General features: G+C 39.4%; 1 protein-coding gene across 1 annotated transcript in view; it reads right to left on the bottom strand.

Moving 5' to 3' along the window:
- LOC126419515 (uncharacterized) overlaps positions 1-20,654 on the bottom strand; it is a 258,207-nt gene that overhangs the window by 128,377 nt on the left and 109,176 nt on the right. The window contains exon 11 of the mRNA XM_050086708.1: positions 12,266-12,422. Within this exon, the coding sequence (XP_049942665.1) occupies positions 12,266-12,422 (157 nt within the window). The remainder of the gene's footprint in view (positions 1-12,265; positions 12,423-20,654) is intronic.

Genomic DNA, 20,654 nt, shown 5'->3' with positions numbered 1-20,654 from the left:
GATGCTGTCTAAAACAGTGCCAACTCATAGTCCTGAGTTTTTTTACCAATGCTGCAGAGTATTCTTTATAAAACTGAATTGGGTTTCCAGCCAGACTGGCGACTTATTTCTTTCCAACTCTTACGTTGTTTCTTTATGCCAGGAATCCTAATCATTATGTTGTCCAAATGGGGACTCCGTGCAACTGTCAAAGCAAAGATGTGTGGGTACAATTCTCCTGCGTGAACAATATCTTAAATGCAAAATTTAAAACTTCGGCTTTCATTTTGCTGTCTTCTAATGGCACACCAGACTGGTAAACAAGTGACTGTATGGAAGGCTTAGACCTACATAGTGATTCTGCAAAGGATCAGAGTTTTCTAAGGTTATCAGCCAGATCTTTTGCCAAGGTATGACAGTGGAAGTTTTATGGTTTAGATCTTTTAACAGACACAAGAATCTTTACTAACCTTTGTCTGTCGTCATTTGTGAATTCTCTTTTGAAATGCGAGTGCAAACGCCTTTGCTTTCTCAACATTTTCAAACATTGTTGCTAAATCATGGTGGGTTATGCATAACTTTTCTATTCCTGTTGATATGTGGGGCTAAGGTTGGCACAAGATGTCGATCCTTTCAGAGTTCTCTAAATTTTTCATACATGAAGATCTTCAACCTTATTACTTAAACCTCTAATATTTTGATGAATTCTTCTCAGGTTATCAACATAGTGGTGGCGTCGTCTTGTCGCAACAAGATGACGGCACCACTCGGCTGATAATCTGAGAAGAATTCATCAGTGGAATACGCTGAGAAAGACTGAAATCACTAATATTTTGATGAAATACTGTCTGAATCCTAATTCTAACTTAATGAAGGTACCTCTCTGACACCAGTAACCACAGTGCTTAGCGTGATGTTGCCGCCCCCCCCCCAAATCATTTTCAGAAAGAAGCTCAGCCAACCAATCTTTCCATCTCCTATTCAGATGAAGACCATGTCCAGCATATCCCCAGTCCTCTATCGCAGCAACATGCACAGCACTCATATGAGATTTCATTTCAGTCACCAGCAGCCTCCTCAACTCAGTTTAACAAGGCTCACAGCAGTAGAAACCCAGGGCTGGTAATAGCACTGCAGAATCTCCACAAAACTCACATTTGTGTACATGTACGTATCAATTATGGGATATAAGCATAAAAATAAAATCTACAATCATTGAAAATTAAGGTACTCATCAGAAGCTTTAAAAATGCTGCCTATGTTCAGACAGTCTAGTATCTAAAGTGCCATCTGCCCTGAGCAAAGTTCCAATAAAAACAGGAAATCTTATGAAGACCTTGGTACCAAACCATCAGATTTATTCTCTTACTGGCAAGATGAAGAGGTCTATTTGACTAGATGCATAAAAACAGATATACACTCCTGGAAATGGAAAAAAGAACACATTGACACCGGTGTGTCAGACCCACCATACTTGCTCCGGACACTGCGAGAGGGCTGTACAAGCAATGATCACACGCACGGCACAGCGGACACACCAGCAACCGCGGTGTTGGCCGTCGAATGGCGCTAGCTGCGCAGCATTTGTGCACCGCCGCCGTCAGTGTCAGCCAGTTTGCCGTGGCATACGGAGCTCCATCGCAGTCTTTAACACTGGTAGAGTGCCGCGACAGCGTGGACGTGAACCGTATGTGCAGTTGACGGACTTTGAGCGAGGGCGTATAGTGGGCATGCGGGAGGCCAGGTGGACGTACCGCCGAATTGCTCAACACGTGGGGCGTGAGGCTCCACAGTACATCGATGTTGTCGCCAGTGGTCGGCGGAAGGTGCACGTGCCCGTCGACCTGGGACCGGACCGCAGCGACGCACGGATGCACGCCAAGACCGTAGGATCCTATGCAGTGCCGTAGGGGACCGCACCGCCACTTCCCAGCAAATTAGGGACACTGTTGCTCCTGGGATTTCGGCGAAGACCATTCGCAACCGTCTTCATGAAGCTGGGCTACAGTCCCGCACACCGTTAGGCCGTCTTCCGCTCACGCCCCAACATCGTGCAGCCCGCCTCCAGTGGTGTCGCGACAGGCGTGAATGGAGGGACGAATGGAGACGTGTCGTCTTCAGCGATGAGAGTCGCTTCTGCCTTGGTGCCAATGATGGTCGTATGCGTGTTTGGCGCCGTGCAGGTGAGCGCCACAATCAGGACTGCATACGACCGAGGCACACAGGGCCAACACCCGGCATCATGGTGTGGGGAGCGATCTCCTACACTGGCCGTACACCACTGGTGATCGTCGAGGGGACACTGAATAGTGCACGGTACATCCAAACCGTCATCGAACCCATCGTTCTACCATTCCTAGACCGGCAAGGGAACTTGCTGTTCCAACAGGACAATGCACGTCCGCATGTATTCCGTGCCACCCAACGTGCTCTAGAAGGTGTAAGTCAACTACCCTGGCCAGCAAGATCTCTGGATCTGTCCCCCATTGAGCATGTTTGGGACTGGATGAAGCGTCGTCTCATGCGGTCTGCACGTCCAGCACGAACGCTGGTCCAACTGAGGCGCCAGGTGGAAATAGCATGGCAAGCCGTTCCACAGGACTACATCCAGCATCTCTACGATTGTCTCCATGGGAGAATAGCAGCCTGCATTGCTGCGAAAGGTGGATATACACTGTACTAGTGCCGACATTGTGCATGCTCTGTTGCCTGTGTCTATGTGCCTGTGGTTCTGTCAGTGTGATCATGTGATGTATCTGACCCCAGGAATGTGTCAATAAAGTTTCCCCTTCCTGGGACAATGAATTCACGGTGTTCTTATTTCAATTTCCAGGAGTGTATTATAGTGTTCAAATGTAGAGAAATTAGAACACACTGATCGAATGACAATGACATTGGAAAAATAGTGAAGTGCATGTAAATCATTACATATGAGGATGATTTCAAAAGTTCTCTGAACGGAATAAGGAAAAAAAATTACTTACATCACTGAAACTTTTTTTTATTTTTCAATGTAGTCTCCTTACAGATTAATGCACTTAGTTCAACGATGTTCCATTGCCTTGTTCCCACTTCACTTCAAAAATGAGTTTCCTCCAGGCCTACAAAATAGTTGTCAACTCCGGCTATCAATTCTTCGTTTGAAGTGAATCTTTGTTCACCAAGAAAAATTTTCAGTTTTGGGATGAGATGGACGTCTGATGGAGCAATATCAGGTCAATATGGTGGGTGTGGCAACAATTCATATCTTAATTTGTGTAATTTTGCCATGACAATGACGTGTGTGGGTATGCATTGTCTTGATGGAAGCTGACTTTCTTCCTTGTTAAACCTGGCTTTTTTTCACGTATCTTTTGTTGCAATTTGTCCAGGAGGTTAGCATAGTATTCTCCAGTAACTGTTTGCCCAGTGGGGAGATAATCTATGAACAGAATACCCTTCGCATCCCAGAACACTGATGCCATGACCTTTCTCGCCAAAGGAATAGTCTTTGCTTTCTTTGGTGGCGGAGAATCAGCATGTTTCCACTGCTTTGACTGTTGATTTATCTCTGGGGTACAGTAGTGCACCCAAGTTTCACCTGTGGTCACAAACCAGAGCAAAAAATCTTGTTCGTTTATCCTAAAACGGGCCAAACATTGTTTCGTTATGTCCATTCTCGTGCGTTTTTGATCCAGAGTCGAGAGTTGCGGCACCCATCTAGCAGATAATTTTTTTCCATTTCTAATTCTTCAGTTAAAATGTGATATACCCTTTCAGATGACATGTGGATAGTGTGAGCAATTTCATGCACTTTCAATCCTCCATGACTATTTTGAGCACTTTTGCAACGATTTCTGGAGTAGACACACACCTTGGCCAATCACTGCGCAGATCTTCATCTAAGCTCTCCCAACCAAATTTAAATGCATTTGTCCACTTGGCAACAGTTGAATATGAAGGAGCAGAGTTCCCCAGTGTATTTTGGAAAACGGCAAGAATGTCCTTTGCTTTCATACTTTTCTTTACGAAGTACTTAACCCTAGAAACACGAAGCACGGGCAAAAATTGCCCGTACATTTTTATTTTTTTAAATGTCGTGGCAAATATCCTTCTATGTTTTTGGGTCTTTTTCTATTTGTCTGTTATCTCATAATACACTATGCTGTACATTTCTATCGTTAAATTTTTATAATTGCAAGTACAAAATAGGAATTTTATGCCCAAGGGCACATTTTGCCCAGGATTGGTACTCCACGCAACCATAATTCTTATTATCTTCCCTACAACCACCAAGCATGGGCAAAATTTGCCCGTACATTTTTCTTTCTTTTATTCAGTTGGCAACCTCGAACATGAGTTTTACAGTGGTTTGTTGAGCGTCTGATTGCTGAGTTTGGCTTTCATTGTTGATTTTAGACATGCCATTATTACTATTAGCAGTTTGTCACAGTAGAGCAACACCTTTATTGTAAAGTAGATTTTGTAGGATGAGTTATAGAGGCTTGAATGACGCAAAAGTTCTTGCAGAACTGTTACTCAAAAACAAATTATCAGATTTAAGTGATTTTGAGTCAGATCATACAGAAGTAAAGAAGGATTCCAGTGAAGAAGCGGAGGACAATGAAGAAGAAACAAACCATGCAGGTAACGCTCCAAATAAATATGTTACAATTTCTGGCAGTGTGTGTCTCGCAGAAGCTCCGAGACGTAGTAAAAGGAATTTTGGTAACATAGTCCATGAACGTTAAGGAATAACCAGTGCTTGGAAAGTAACAAACATATGCGAATTATATAAAAAAAATTTCACTCCTGAATTAATACGGAAAATACTTGACCATACAAATGAAGAAGCTGAAAGAGAAAACGTATCTCCCGTTGTTGTTGTTGTTGTTGTTGTTGTTGTGGTCTTCAGTCCTGAGACTGGTTTGATGCAGCTCTCCATGCTACTCTATCCTGTGCAAGCTTCTTCATCTCCCAGTACTTACTGCAACCTACATCCTTCTGAATCTGCTTAGTGTATTCATCTCTTGGTCTCCCTCTACGATTTTTACCCTCCACGCTGCCCTCCAATGCTAAATTTGTGATCCCTTGATGCCTCAAAACATGTCCTACCAACCAATCCCTTCTTCTAGTCAAGTTGTGCCACAAACTTCTCTTCTCCCCAATCCTATTCAATACCTCCTCATTAGTTACGTGATCTACCCATCTAATCTTCAGCATTCTTCTGTAGCACCACATTTCGAAAGCTTCTATTCTCTTCTTGTCCATACTAGTTATCGTCCATGTTTCACTTCCATACATGGCTACACTCCATACAAATACTTTCAGAAACGACTTCCTGACACTTAAATCTATACTCGATGGTAACAAATTTCTCTTCTTCAGAAACGATTTCCTTGCCATTGCCAGTCTACATTTTATATCCTCTCTACTTCGACCATCATCAGTTATTTTGCTCCCTAAATAGCAAAACTCCTTTACTACTTTAAGTGTCTCATTTCCTAATCTAATTCCCTCAGCATCACCCGACGTAATTCGACTACATTCCATTATCCACGTTTTGCTCTTGTTGATGTTCATCTTATATCCTCCTTTCAAGACACTGTCCATTCCGTTCAACTGCTCTTCCAAGTCCTTTGCTGTCTCTGACAGAATTACATGTCATCGGCGAACCTCAAAGTTTTTACTTCTTCTCCATGAATTTTAATACCTACTCTGAATTTTTCTTTTGTTTCCTTTACTGCTTGCTCAATATACAGATTGAATAACATCGGGGAGAGGCTACAACCCTGTCTCACTCCTTTCCCAACCACTGCTTCCCTTTCATGCCCCTCGACTCTTATAACTGCCATCTGGTTTCTGTACAAATTGTAAATAGCCTTTCGCTCCCTGTATTTTACCCCTGCCACCTTTAGAATGTGAAAGAGAGTATTCCAGTCAACATTGTCAAAAGCTTTCTCTAAGTCTACAAATGCTAGAAACGTAGGTTTGCCTTTTCTTAATCTTTCTTCTAAGATAAGTCGTAAGGTTAGTATTGCCTCACGTGTTCCAACATTTCTACGGAATCCAATCTGATCTTCCCCGAGGTCCGCTTCTACCAGTTTTTCCATTCGCCTGTAAAGAATTCGTGTTAGTATTTTGCAGCTGTGACTTATTAAACTGATAGTTCGGTAATTTTCACATCTGTCAACACCTGCTTTCTTTGGGATTGGAATTATTATATTCTTCTTGAAGTATGAGGGTATTTCACCTGTCTCATACATCTTGCTCACCAGATGGTAGAGTTTTGTCAGGACTGGCTCTCCCAAGGCCGTCAGTAGTTCTAATGGAATGTTGTCTACTCCCGGGGCCTTATTTCGACTTAGGTCTTTCAGTGCTCTGTCAAACTCTTCACGCAGTATCGTATCTCCCATTTCATCTTCATCTACATCCTCTTCCATTTCCATAATATTGTCCTCAAGTACATCGCCCTTGTATAAACCCTCTATATACTCCTTCCACCTTTCTGCCTTCCCTTCTTTGCTTAGAACTGGGTTTCCATCTGAGCTCTTGATATTCATACAAGTGGTTCTCTTCTCTCCAAAGGTCTCTTTAATTTTCCTGTAGGCAGTATCTATCTTACACCTAGTGAGACAAGCCTCTACATCCTTACATTTGTCCTCTAGCCATCCCTGCTTAGCCATTTTGCACTTCCTGTCGATCTCATTTTTGAGACGTTTGTATTCCTTTTTGCCTGCTTCATTTACTGCATTTTTATATTTTCTCCTTTCATCAATTAAATTCAATATTTCTTCTGTTACCCAAGGATTTCTATTAGCCCTCGTCTTTTTACCTACTTGATCGTCTGCTGCTTTCACTACTTCATCCCTCAGAGCTACCCATTCTTCTTCTGCTGTATTTCTTTCCCCCATTCCAGTCAATTGTTCCCTTATGCTCTCCCTGAAACTTTCTACAACCTCTCGTTCTTTGAGTTTATCCAGGTCCCATCTCCTTAAATTCCCACCTTTTTGCAGTTTCTTCAGCTTCAATCTGCAGTTCATAACCAAGAGATTGTGGTCAGAATCCATATCTGCCCCTGGAAATGTCTTACAATTTAAACCCTAGTTCCTAAATCTCTGTCTTACCATTACATAATCTATCTGATACCTTTTAGTATCTCCAGGATTCTTCCAGGTATACAACCTTCTTTTATGATCCCCCGTTAGCGATTCTGAAATATATGCGTTGATGGGAATTTTAATTCTAATGGGAGTTTACCAGGACACTAATATTACTCTATCTGATTTATTGTCAAATTTATTGGGAAGATTGACTTATAGAGGAGCTATGGGTAAGACAAGAGCATGTCAGCTATTGAAAATTCTTCGCTTTGATGATAAAGGCAACAGGTAAGAAAGAAGTGTATGTGACAAATTTGCACTGCTGCATGGAGTATTTGAAGTATTGAATGGAATATTCACACGGTACTTCAGAAATGGACCTGACAATACAATTGATGAAATGTTGTGTCTCTTCAGAGGTCGTTGTCCTTTCAAAGTTTTCCTCAAAGACAAACCTGGAAAATATGGAATATTAGTCAGAATGCTTTGTAGTGCAACTGAACGATACATAATAAGAATGGAAGTGTATGCTGGAAAAGACAGTAGACCTGCCAGTGAACGAGGTCCTCTTGAGATTGTGAAGAGACTGGTGAAGCCAATAGAGAATACAGGCTACAATGTCACAACTGACCGCTTCTACACTTCTGTGGAGTTGGCGGACGTACTCTACAAAAGGGGTTATGAGAAGATGGCGACTGTCAATGTTCTACAGTCTACTTCATATAGCTGCAGTTAACTCGTACATACTGTTCAAGATGAATGCGCCTAAATGGAATGAAGGGAAACCAAATGCCAGAAAACTGTATCTCCATGAATTAGGCCATAAACTTTTGAAATCATCTGTAGAAGAGCGAGCCATGGATTTGAAAGGACTCCAGCTGCCTATTATTTGCGTGATGGAAGACATCCTAGGAAAGCAATTAGAGGTAAACAAAATTTCTGCAACTGAAGAACCAACTAGGAAAGCAAGGTGCTACTTATGCTTCAAGAATGCAAGTAACCAGAGAGCAAGAGGCAGTGTCACAAAAACCAAGTTAACATATGGAAGCTATGGGTGCCATCTGTGTAAGACCCATTCAGAATCGACCATTTTGTGTGCAGGAGGTAAATGTCATCTGTAAGTGAAAATATTCTCTCCAAGTGAAAAGTGTTTTCCAAGAGTTTTCAATGTACAATAACATGTATTTTAGCAAGTGTTTTCATTTCTGTTTTTGAAACTTCCTCTCAATGATAAAGCTGTATTATTCAGTTAATAGATCAAAGAGTGCATAGAAACTTTAGACAGCCATTGTATTCAATTACAAACCTTCTTATCTTGTTTACACAAACTTTCATTGACCAAGATTTGACCATTCTTGGTTGTTATAGTCACCCTATGAGTGTTACAAAATTAAGCTTTCAATTATGTTGTCACTATTTCCTGACAAACTAATATCTCAATGGAAACAGAATTACATAAAATAAATAAATATTACAACAAATTACAAGATTTACAACTTATTGTAACACGGGCAAAATTAGCCCTTGGTTGGAGCTCCGTGTAACCTAAAATTCCTTGGTGTTGCTAGATTTAATCACTGCTCAAATCTCTGTTTTTCTTTTTTTTTTCCCCCATCTTTGCAAACCACTACACGGGAACAACAGCTACATCACCACCACTACTCTCTTCCAAGATCACTGACGTGGCACGTGTTTACAGACAACAGTCCAATGAATATCACATGAACTACTCATTGGGCTAGCACTGACCTCTCGTGGTGATTCTGAGAACTTTTCAAATCACCCTTGTATAAACACAAGAATAATTCTAGCAGATACTGCCTCGATAATTCAACAATATAAATTTGCTGGTATACAAAAGAATGTACATAACAAGACAGGCGAGAGAGAAACTTGCAGCTCACAAATTAGTGGCAGTATAACATTCTGGCAGTTACATCTTGGCAATAGCACCTTGATAAATCTGGAGACTTTTGCTTCCAAAAACTTGCCTTCTGCAAAACCAAGCAAACCAGAGCAGCGACAAAATTATGTCCCAATTACAGTGTTGAGCATGGTGTAAATGTGGAATTCATAGGTAATGAAATTAACCGAATAATTGATGGTCTATTAGTTGCTTTCTGTTCATCTGAAGCCTCAGTGCTCGATGAATACTTAAACCATGACGGCCCTTAAATTACTGGTCCGTGCAGCCTGGGTGTGAACTATTCTGATGACAGAAGCATGTGCTGTTGTCTCTAAGCCCAGTTAAAGATGTATGGGCTGGCTGCTCTCCTTGGGTACTACTTAAAAACTTATGGTGTTTGTCTTGTACGTACTCCCATTATCTGTGGACTGGCTAAAATACAGGGTTTCTTTGAAGTGTACAAATACATAGTAGAAATTTCAACACTTTTTAAGATTTATTGGACTTTTTACTTTAAATATAAGAATTTTGGCAATAGTTTTGGTGTTCAAATACAAACTCCATTAGCAAGCATGATATTTCTGTTTAAAATTCTCTTACGGCCAATTTACTTTTAAAGAAATACACAAAACAAGAACTAAGCAAAATTTGGTGTTCATGATGGAATACCGTGTTATAGAAGTTGAAACATGGAGATATACCTAGCCCAACATTGCACTCACTGGAAATATATGCTGGGAGTGATATCCTGATTTACCTGCAGGAAAATCCTTCATAACACAATCTGCAAAAATATTATGATAAACGTGTGAACTGAATTGTCATCAAATATTTAGTTGTCATCTGCAGACTTGTCAGGGACTTTTTAAATCATTTGCTCCAGTCATTCCTCCTCTTCACTGCACATTTTGAACACAAAATCAACACAAAACACATGAAACACACAGAAGTTCAACGCTGAAAGTCAGATAATGCCTACGAAACAATATACAATAACAAAGGTTACAAAAACAACGAATTTCTTCATTACTACCATGTAGCAGAAACTACAAAGCCTGCAGACCTGACAGGTGTTTGTGGCAGTTGTAAAATATACATTTGACACTGTGGAAAATCATAACAACTGACGTGACGTAATATTAAGTCTGCTGCACATTCCCATTTCCTGTAAGCATCATAATATTACATCAAACGCACACTACATGTTAAAGATTCCTATCAACAGAAAAACAGTAGACTATTGAATGTTTAACTTTTTTGTGACCAATCAAACTGGGTCTTGCAGCAAGGTTGGGAAGAACCACTATATTAGGTTAGGTTGATGTCTAGGCACTGATGACAGTTTACTATCAATTTGTCTTTGCAGGTGGACATCTGTACAAGAAAGCACGTTCCTTCTCACAAAAGCCTTCATTTTAAAGGAAATAGCAGTCTTCACAATAATTGGTAACTCATTAAGTCCTGTACTTATAGAGGAGCATCAATCAGGGAACCTATAATTGGGGAATATAATTACATTATCATTGCCCCAATGTCATCTTGGAAATATAAACAAAATCATTACTGAAATTTAAGCACTTTACAATAAACTTTGTGTCAGTTTGTTTTGGTTCACTTTTTCCACTAGTTTTTATATTTTTTTCAACATAAAATTGATATCATCATCCCTTGTGTGTGTAGCATTACAGGTGACAAAAAATGCAAAGGAATCAACTATTTATATATATATATAAAAAAAAAAGAGCACTACAGCACATTGCTGAGTGTTTAATCTGTCAGACTTGACAAGAAGAAGGGACCGGTTGGTAGGACATGTTCTGAGGCATCAAGGGATCACAAATTCAGCACTGGAGGGCAGCGTGGAGGGTAAAAATCATAGAGGGACACCAAGAGATGAATACACTAAGCAGATTCAGAAGGATGTAGGTTGCAGTAAGTACTGGGAGATCAAGAAGCTTGCACAGGATAGAGTAGCATGGAGAGCTGCATCAAACCAGTCTCAGGACTGAAGACCACCTCAACAACAACAACAACGACAACGACAACAACGCAGACTCTTGGACGGGTGGCATTCATTTACATCTACTTCTTAATGCCTAAGTATTCAGTAATAGACTTTATTTTTACAATAGTGAAGAAAAACATCTCGGCAAATCTTGCACATTATGCAACAGCAGGAGCAAATATTTATAGTACCTTGTACTACAAGACTTAATTGCTGTATCGCTTTCTTCATATCTTAATACATTGGTATCAAAAAATGTCAAATACTGTGAAAATAAAAATGAAATGATAATTTTGATTATGTTAATTAACTGCAAAAACATACCATTAACAATGGCACCAACACCATCACCAAATATTTGTGTAATTTCTATAAAGAATCCATTGTACTTAATCCACATCAGTGACACTGTCTAGATTTTCCATACAAATTGTCTGTTTTTTATGCAGTCATTTTACAGAGTAAAAGGGAGTGGGGAAGCCTCTCTCAAATCATCATCTTACATCTGCCTGATGTGAACGGGAATGAGCACATATGCCACAGCTAAGTTATAATTTCACTAACGCTAGGTAGCTCTTTTCATGAACTACAGTCTACTGTCAATCATTTTGTCAACACTAATACAAATGAATAACTGTCTTCCGCCATGAAATATCAGCATCTATTCCCAATTTTCGGTAAACTTGTAAGAAATAAAGAACTAAAATTGTCAGAAACTTAAGTCAAATATCATCTGTCAAAGGGCATGACAAGAGAGAAACATTAAACTAACATGTGAGCTTTACATGAAGAAGGGAAATACTGAATAAGGAAGCAGCATGGAAAAAAAAACAGACTGACATAATTAACTTCAGAACATGGGTGAAAGTAGTCCTGGTACATGGAGAAATTAACCATGTGGAAAAAAAAAAAAAAAAAAAAAAAAAAAAAACATTTGACCAAAGCATGAGACACTTAAATATGAAACTACTTTAAGGCAAAACTGCAAAACATTTTGTACATTACAACTCCCACAACAGCAATTACAAACGTTTCGCAATTAGTCATGGCTATTAAATATCAAAACTTAAATGAAACATTTTCATTAGTTATTTTGAATCTTTTAAGTGTGTTTTCTTTCTTTCTTTTTTTCTGAGGGTATTCAAATAATGTTTATCATTACACTAATAAAAGACTGAATATTGATTGTACATGTTGGTTTGTTCAGGCTCAAAAGTTACATTACCACTACAAATTCCCACTTTGCAAGCTGGTGACATGATATTACAGCATTACTTTAACCATCTTACTTACATGTGAAGCGGACACTCCGACAACATGCCTGTGGGACTCTGGAATGTTGGCTGCTCTGGAATTGGCACCATTTTCTGGAGGACTGTTTGAACCGGATCGTGACTTTACAGATGCTTCGTAAGGTGCTAAAAACTGGCTTGTTTCATTTGCGAATACCCTGAAAAAATATCAGATCTTTAAAATGAGCAATACTTCATCAGTTTGTATATGTAGAGACATTAGAGCCAATAAATACATTTGACAACTACCAAACTTGTCAGGATACAGTGAGATACAGTTTTTTGTGTCATTGGGTTGTATCCATAATAATTTAATAATCTTGCATTTCAGACATACACAACTAGTGTCAGACAGCCAACAGGTAACTCGGGAATATGCAAAGACAAGCTGCCTACAAATGACCTTTTGAAGGTGATTTGGCTCCCACAATGAAGGAAATATCACTGAAATTTCTTCAAATAGTACCCGAAATGCATAACTGACACATAAGTAAGGACAGACTTGTAAAAGCAACTGGATATTAAAGCTGGGCCCTCCAAAAATTGTTACACCAATGATTAAAAAGGCAATTGCATCAAGTGGATTGTACTAGGTGGTTCTAATTAAAGTGTAGCTATTCATGGAGGTCCAGTGTGGGCTGTGGATTAATGCGGAACCAATGTACAATGGAAAAAAGAATTCCAATTTTGGCCACCAGATGCAAATCTGGCATTGTACAGCATCTCATCGACATATCTCCAGTGTTCAAACTGAACAAACTGTGTAAGCGGTGGTTAATAACAAAATCAACATTATGCCTTTCTCATTTGTTTGTCCACCTCTGCCCACATCCCATTCCTAATCCATTACATATGGAAATATTTCTATACTACTTACTACTATACTACTAACAGAGCCAGATTTGCACCTGGTGGCCAAAACAGGAACTAATTTTTTCCCAGAGTAAATCAGTTCTGCATTAATGCATTAGCATATTTACCAAGTTTTGCTACCACACAATAATTACAGTCCACATTGGACCTCTGTCAGTAGCTGCAGCTACACTTTAATTATAACTAACAGGTATGATTCAAATAGAGAAAAAGTGGCTTAAAATAGTGAACTGATGACAAAAAAATGTGTTCATTTGTCTACCACAAAACTTGTCAACAGACGGAAACTACCAAAGGAACAATTTCTACTTAGCAACCAGCAGGAGGAAAAGGTAAACATATGTGGTTGCAAAACTGTAAGCTTTAGTAATCAGGGGTTCAGTCATGTGACAAAAGAGAAAAGAATTGTTTGGATCAAATTAAGCTTATGATTCTCATCAAGGATTAATTAAGAAAATCACTCAGGGTACGGAAAGCACAGTAAGGTAGGATGAGAGGGAAATCAACACTGAAAGTCCAAGGATCGATAACATTTGAGACCCAATTCTCTATGTGGGCAGCTGGACAACTTCCCTAATCATTCATATTTCTTCAAGCCCTTTCTTCCATTTTGTTAAATGAAGGACAAAGGAACCTCTGGTGCCAGACGCCAGAATTTGGTTGACACATTCCACAATAGGCAAGTATTGCAACAAGTTGTACCCTCCTCTGTCACTTTAAAGAAGCCGATACTTCGTGGATTGAGGTTAGGTGGTATTGGACATAATCTTGTCAAATAAGTCAGTGAGAAAAGAACACAACATGAGATGTATTCCTATAATGAGTCAACAGCCAAGCAGATACATGCCAATTCAAACTGAATGGAATGCTATTATATTTGTGAGTTTGGAATGGCAAGGATAAACACCCTTGGCATCAACTTCATAGAAAAGTTAGACCAGCTGTCATCTCAGATCCCACAATTAGTTAATATTGAAGTTGATGCTTGTCAATTTGAGATTTTCAGAGTATTCCCAGGGGTGTGGTGCAGTAATGTATTACATGCAACTAAGGTGCGCGTCATATATCTTGGCGGCCGAGTTTAGGTTCGTTCTGCGCATTTGACGTCACAAATCACAGTCAGCCAATGAACAGAGAACGACGTTGCCAGATCTCGACTGCAGTGCAGAGCACGGACGAGTGTCTTCAATTTTAGAAACGTTCAGTCATAAATGAAGTAATTGAACAAAAGCAATGTCTTGATAGCAGACTTTCTTTTATAGAAAGTTTGGAAAAAGCATTCTTTACACCAATTGCTTCATATTCTATTAATTAATTAAACCAAACAAACAATAAGCCTCCTAATTCAGGCGATAGCAAGGAAAGGTGTTTGTATCAGTCTCACGAACCGCTTTTTCGCAATAAAGAACAGCGGTAATTGTTTATTTCCTATTGTACTTCGACGCAACGTGAGTAATTCATAGTCATCCCAACAGTGTTTGTCGGTATTTTGCAAACGTTTAGAGTGCTCCAGGAGATGCCGGAAATGAGTAGCTGCGTTGGCGTAATGGTTAAGGTGTTGGGCTGCTAATCGGAAGATTCTGAGTTCAAGGCTTGTTGCATACTAAATATTTTATTTATTTAAAAACAATAGCGAAGTGTCTTACTTAATGAATTTTATTCGTTTGAATGTAATGTTTTGAAATTTCCTGTGCTTCATTATAATCATAATAAGTTTTCAGTTTTTGTAATTTTCTCCTCCAATATTTCTTTTCACAGCAATTAAAAACAACGAAAAGGCACACATACAATATTCATGTTATCCGTTTTGTTTGTATATCGCCTCTTCCGCAGTCGCTGTTTTACTATTCATATTGAGATATATTCTTTTGCGGCAGTATTAAAAGTATTATTTAGAGCAGAATTTCGGCTCGTACGTTGCCGAGCTATTTGATTGTCTGACGGAATTCTTTGCTTCGCTGCTTTGGCAACATCATATTCAATGGTTTCGTCGACTGATCTATGTTTTGGCAAGTATTTGCTGTCGGTTGTGACAAAAACAAAATGTTTGCGCACTGTGCCTCACTGGCAATATATTTTAGTTTTATGTTTTATTACGTCCAAAATTCAGTTTTGTGTACTTCGCCAACTTCGTTTTAATCAGAACGTCTTAGAAAAAAGCGAAATGACTCTGGTATAAAGAAAGTTTTGTTACAGTTGCTAAAGATAGAATATTTCCCAATTTATAAACACTGTTTATGTTATAAAGGGTGTTCATTTTATGGGGACATTGAAATCTCTTGAAAACGACACACAGAGCCAAAAGAAATCCTAATGAAAATTAGTTCCTCCCGGAAGGGGACATCCAATTATAACAAATTTGACTACAAATTCGTCGAATTTGGTATCATTGGATGTCCCCCTCCGAGACAAAAAAAATTTAGTTATAAATTTGTTTGATCCGATGTGTAGATTTGCGGATATTTCAATGTCTCCAATTAAAATGAACACTCTGTATAGTTGGAACCATGAACGACTGCGGTCGATTTAAGGCTCGTTCTACGCACCTGACGTCACGCATCCGCTGACAGCCAATGAGTGTTCAGTAGTTTTCTGAACGGTCTGCTGGGAATGTCTTGGCGAGTGCGAGTGTTAAATGTGATTGTAGTTATTCTTTGGTGAATTTTTATCGCATTTGTTGCAAGTTGTCATGGCTGATAATGGTGGTAAGCGACAAACTCTCCATAAACAGGCGAGGGACATAATTTACCGGATTCACGCTTTTTTCAAGCGCGAAGCAGAAAACGGTGGACCTATCACGGATGTCGCCAGATCTCAGGAACGCACTGCAGAAGCGACAGGCGTTAGCTTGAGAACCGTTCAGCGGATTGCCAATGAAGGAAAGTTATCTACGGAGACCTGTGGAAGCCCACTTTTCAGATCGCCAGGGAAATATCGCACTCGTGAGAGGACTGTACCTAATTTAGATAATTTCGACAAAGATGTTCTAAGACGAGAAGTGCTCAACATGTACAACACAGGCGAATTTCCTACTGTAAAAAAAATCACTGTGAAAATGCGTGAAACCATAAATTTTAAAGGTAGCATGACTTCAGTGAATAGAATACTTAAAAACATTGGATTCAAATATGTACATACAAATGACGGAAGAAAGTTTTTAATGGAACGTAGTGATATCGCTGCTTCAAGGGCACAGTTTTTAAGACGTATTATTGAAGTAAGAAAATCCGGGAATAAGAACATTTTTTTCTTGGACGAAACATGGGTGAACCAAAATCACACAAGGAAAGCATGTTGGAAAATGAGTGATGGTTCGGGTGGGTTTAAAGTACCAGTTGGTAAAGGTGGACGAATAATTGTGCTTCACTCTGGTTCTGCTTCTGGATTCATTCCAGAAAGCAAATTAGTGTTCCGGGCAAAAAAGAGAAATTCAGGGGATTATCATTCCGAAATGAACTCTGAGACATTTAAATTGTGGTTTAGGAATCAGTTTCTCCCTTACTTGCCTGCAAACTCGGTGATTGTAATGGACAATGCGAGTTATCACTCTGTTGTTGTTGACAAGACACCCACAACAAGCACAAAAAAAGCCGATATCACGTTATGGCTTGCAAGTAAAAATATTCCACATACTGCCAACCAAACTCGTGCTGAAATGTTGAATCTTGTAGTGCTTCATAAGCCTCGCACAAAAGTTAATGAAATCGATTGTACTGCACAGGAACATGGACACACAGTTTTGCGTTTGCCACCGTACCATTGCCAATACAATCCGATAGAGTTAATTTGGGCACAAGTGAAAGGGTATGTCGCAGAACGAAACGTGAAATTTAAAATTGCCGATACAGAAAGGCTTCTGCACGAAGCACTTGACAGAATTACTTCTTCAGCATGGGCTGAATGTGTTCGGCATGCACAAAGGCTACAGGAGGAGGACATGGACAGGGAAATTGTAATTGACAATCTGCTTGAACCCATCGTCATAACTCTAAGACCTGATGATTCGGACTGCGACACTGACTACAGCGATGCAGAAGACTATCGCAGCGATTGACAACAATGAAGGATAAGGCACATACACAATAATACTCATGTTCTCTTTCTTGTTTTTGTTCCACAGTTGCAATTTTACCAAAGGTATTGAAATATATTCCTCCTCTGCAACTGTAATAAGCGTCTTATTTAGACCAGACGCGTTTTTCTCTTTTGAAGCATCTTCATTGGACAGCATTTTGTCTCCTCCATTGCCAAGTCACCTTTCGTAGTTTTGTGCTGAGGTAACACAATATTCAACGTTTGTGTCGGCCGATCAGTGTTTTAGCAAATAAATGCTTTTTGTGTGTGCCACACACAAAAATTATATTTGACATAGCTCAGAGCACTGATACACAGTATATTCAAGTCCTAATGTTTTTGTAAGTCCACAGTTTTGTTTAACGTATTTTGTGTACTTCCTTTTGATTGATTGAAGTGCTTTAAAATAAAGTCAAACGCGCCCGGTGTAAATAAAACTTTTATTACAGTCGCGAAAGACGGAATATTTCTCAATATTACATACGACACCAATCTGGTACTTAAATTAAATGAGATGTTGTTATACAGTAAATTTTATATGAAAATTAGGTATCTTGTCCACATTTCATTCTCAACATTGTGGTAACTACAATCGAACATACGGAAAGTATACGCTATGAACTTTACCTCTGCAAACTCTTCAAAATTTCGTGCAATGGTTTACTAAATTTAATGCTGCAATATAACTGCGTTGAAAATCGAAACAAAATTAAGTCATTTATGGGGGGAAGGTCTCAGTCAAGAAGATGTGTCAAAATCAAATTTTTGGGCCAAATAGTTTTTGTGAAATCGAATGATAAGTGTGTCAAAGCAGTCGGAACACTATGTGTCTGCACAGGCGAGCAGTGCAGTGGTTACAAAATCGCGCACGGCGTGGAATGCGGGGAGCACGTCTCTGTAGCAGCGAAAGGTTTAATGCGGCCGTGGTGGCTTTACTTCATAAACTGCGCGCTCCCCCCTAAACGTAAGTTTGAGAACTACACTGCTACGGCGCTGCTTCTCTTGGCGCGTACAACTGGCAACGCTGCAATCTCCCGCGTCTGGGCGGGCATGCGCGAGCCGCCAAGATAAATGAATTGAACTATAACAGTATATGCTGTTGTGAAACTATATTAATAAAAGAACTGAATGACATCAGAAGTTTCGGTCACCATTTCGAAGTACTCAAAGCAATTTATTCTGTGTCTGAATGCTGATGTCAGTTGTAGCAGCTAAAACAGATGAAACAGTTTGACACGATTTTGAAGTATGAGAAATATGTCTATTATCCATTATAGTAATGACTGACCTCATGACTGAGCTCATATTCTGGTTACATCATGTGGCTAACACCAACGTGTTGTCATCTTGCCGCAATTGTGAAAATGTCTACTTTTATTCGGTGTATGAATATTACATTTTTGAGGGAAATGGGGTGTCTTACATGGTAATATTGGAAGGAAAAATATCCTTTTCAAGCTTTTCTTTGCGAGTGTCAAATCTGATGAGTCATACATGTCTTACTGTAATCAGGAAAAAAAAAGTTTCCTTTGCACAGTTTAAGGATACAAACATTCTCTACCTACATGTGAAATTTCATTGCTTTCCAATTAGCCCTTTTGTCCTAATAATGGTGGATGTAAATTGCTGTAGTTTGCCTAATGGCAATGTGTAATAACAAGACGAAAAGCGTAAATGCAAGTTCTATGGTTTTCACAGCTGTTGTGTTTTATGCACATTATCTACATAGACTGCTAATATCACATGTTTTATTTATTTGCTTTTGCTTGAGTACACTATGTCGCTGGCCCTCTGAACAGAACTTCCATCTCATTATTCATTGTTGCTATGTTTACTTCGTAGTCTTCCGTCAGATATGAAAAGATCGTGCAGCCTGTCATCGTTTTGTACTTCTGTTCGTCAGCCTTCATGATAAAATCAGTGGCCTTGTACTTGTGTGAAACCATGTATCATTTGTGAAGATGTCAAAAGTCCATGGTGATCAGTAGCTTTCAGTATGTGTGTTTACTTCGAGACTGTAAAAGATCAGGTCACAAGCAGGTCTGTAATGAAGCCAGTATAGAGAACTTTAGAATGTGTCAGTATTAATGAAAGAAAGTCAAGTGAATTTCTCACGAAAGTACAGAAACTGCATGTCTTTTATTGCCAAAAGGGGGTACTAGCAGGCAACAGACATTTGCATTGGACGAGTTTACATAGGGACTCTTAAGAAAGAAAATCTAGGACTTCTACGTGGGAAAGCTGTTTCCAACAGTGGCTACAGCATTGTTAGAAGTTAAAGACTGAAGTGGAAGACTTTCCTGATATGAGCGAAACAACTCCTTCACATTATATTTGGAAACTGGGCTTCAGATACAAAAAGTTCAAGAAAAAACCTGTGCTGATGAGAAATAACCAAATAGCAGGATACAGAAATAAGTTCTTGCGGGAAATAACACATTTGCCAAACCCTGGATGGAGTATTTATCACACTGATAAGATTTGGTGTAGTGCAAATCATTACAGCAAGTTAGGATGGCAGATACAAAAAATGCCTTATGCAGCACAAAATATGATCATCATAGAGCCAAGTGTTCAAGAATGGAATGGCTGGCAAGGTAGCATTTAAACACCACCCAGTTCTGGGAAAAGGATTATAAGGTGCCACACTGGAAACGAAGATGGGTTCGTGCAAAATGCTGGCTTACATTTTACTGGACAACAAGAAGGTGAAGATTGTCATTCTGAGATTAATGCCAGACACCATGTGAAGAGGGGTGTAGGAGCATTCTCAAAGAATTAGCAAACGGATAGGATCGATATCACACAATGATAAATCCAATATCACAAAATCCATTTACAAAATAAAGGAAGCATTCTGCTATTGAATGGGTGGAAGGCAACACTGTAGAGTTTCCATTTAATGCTGCACCATATTAGGAATTTACTAAAGCAACATCACTGGAACATGCACGACTGCACTTTAGGTCACAAGAACACATTTTGGAAGGGTATTGCACGAAATTATCTTTATGGTTCCCTGTGGTGTACTGAGAATTCATCGCCACTGAACTTATTTGGGAATTCTCATTTGGGCATTTTTCCAGAACGTGGCAGCAAAGCAGAACAAGAATTTTAAGATAAATGATACTTTATACTTGCATCCCTGAACTCTGGAAAATGTTTCCCATAATGTCTGGAGGAATTCAGTGAGCCATGTACACACATGTGAAAACAGTTACACACAAAGAGCCCACGGTCTTAACACTGCAACTGAGCCCCCGCCGATCCAATTAGATGACAGCAAAAGCAGTCAATACAGGACTCACCTCATCATTCTTTGCTGCAAAATTTATTAGAGCTAAATGATTTCCCAGTTACCATTAAAATTTACAAGACATTTCCTTGTTCATTTACTGAGAGATGCTCATCTATCGAGTATTTTATGTTGCCATTCTTCCTGA

The sequence above is a fragment of the Schistocerca serialis genome, chromosome 1 (assembly GCF_023864345.2).
Source record: "Schistocerca serialis cubense isolate TAMUIC-IGC-003099 chromosome 1, iqSchSeri2.2, whole genome shotgun sequence".
NCBI lineage: Eukaryota > Metazoa > Arthropoda > Insecta > Orthoptera > Acrididae > Schistocerca > Schistocerca serialis.
This window is presented reverse-complemented; position numbering and strand designations above follow the sequence as displayed.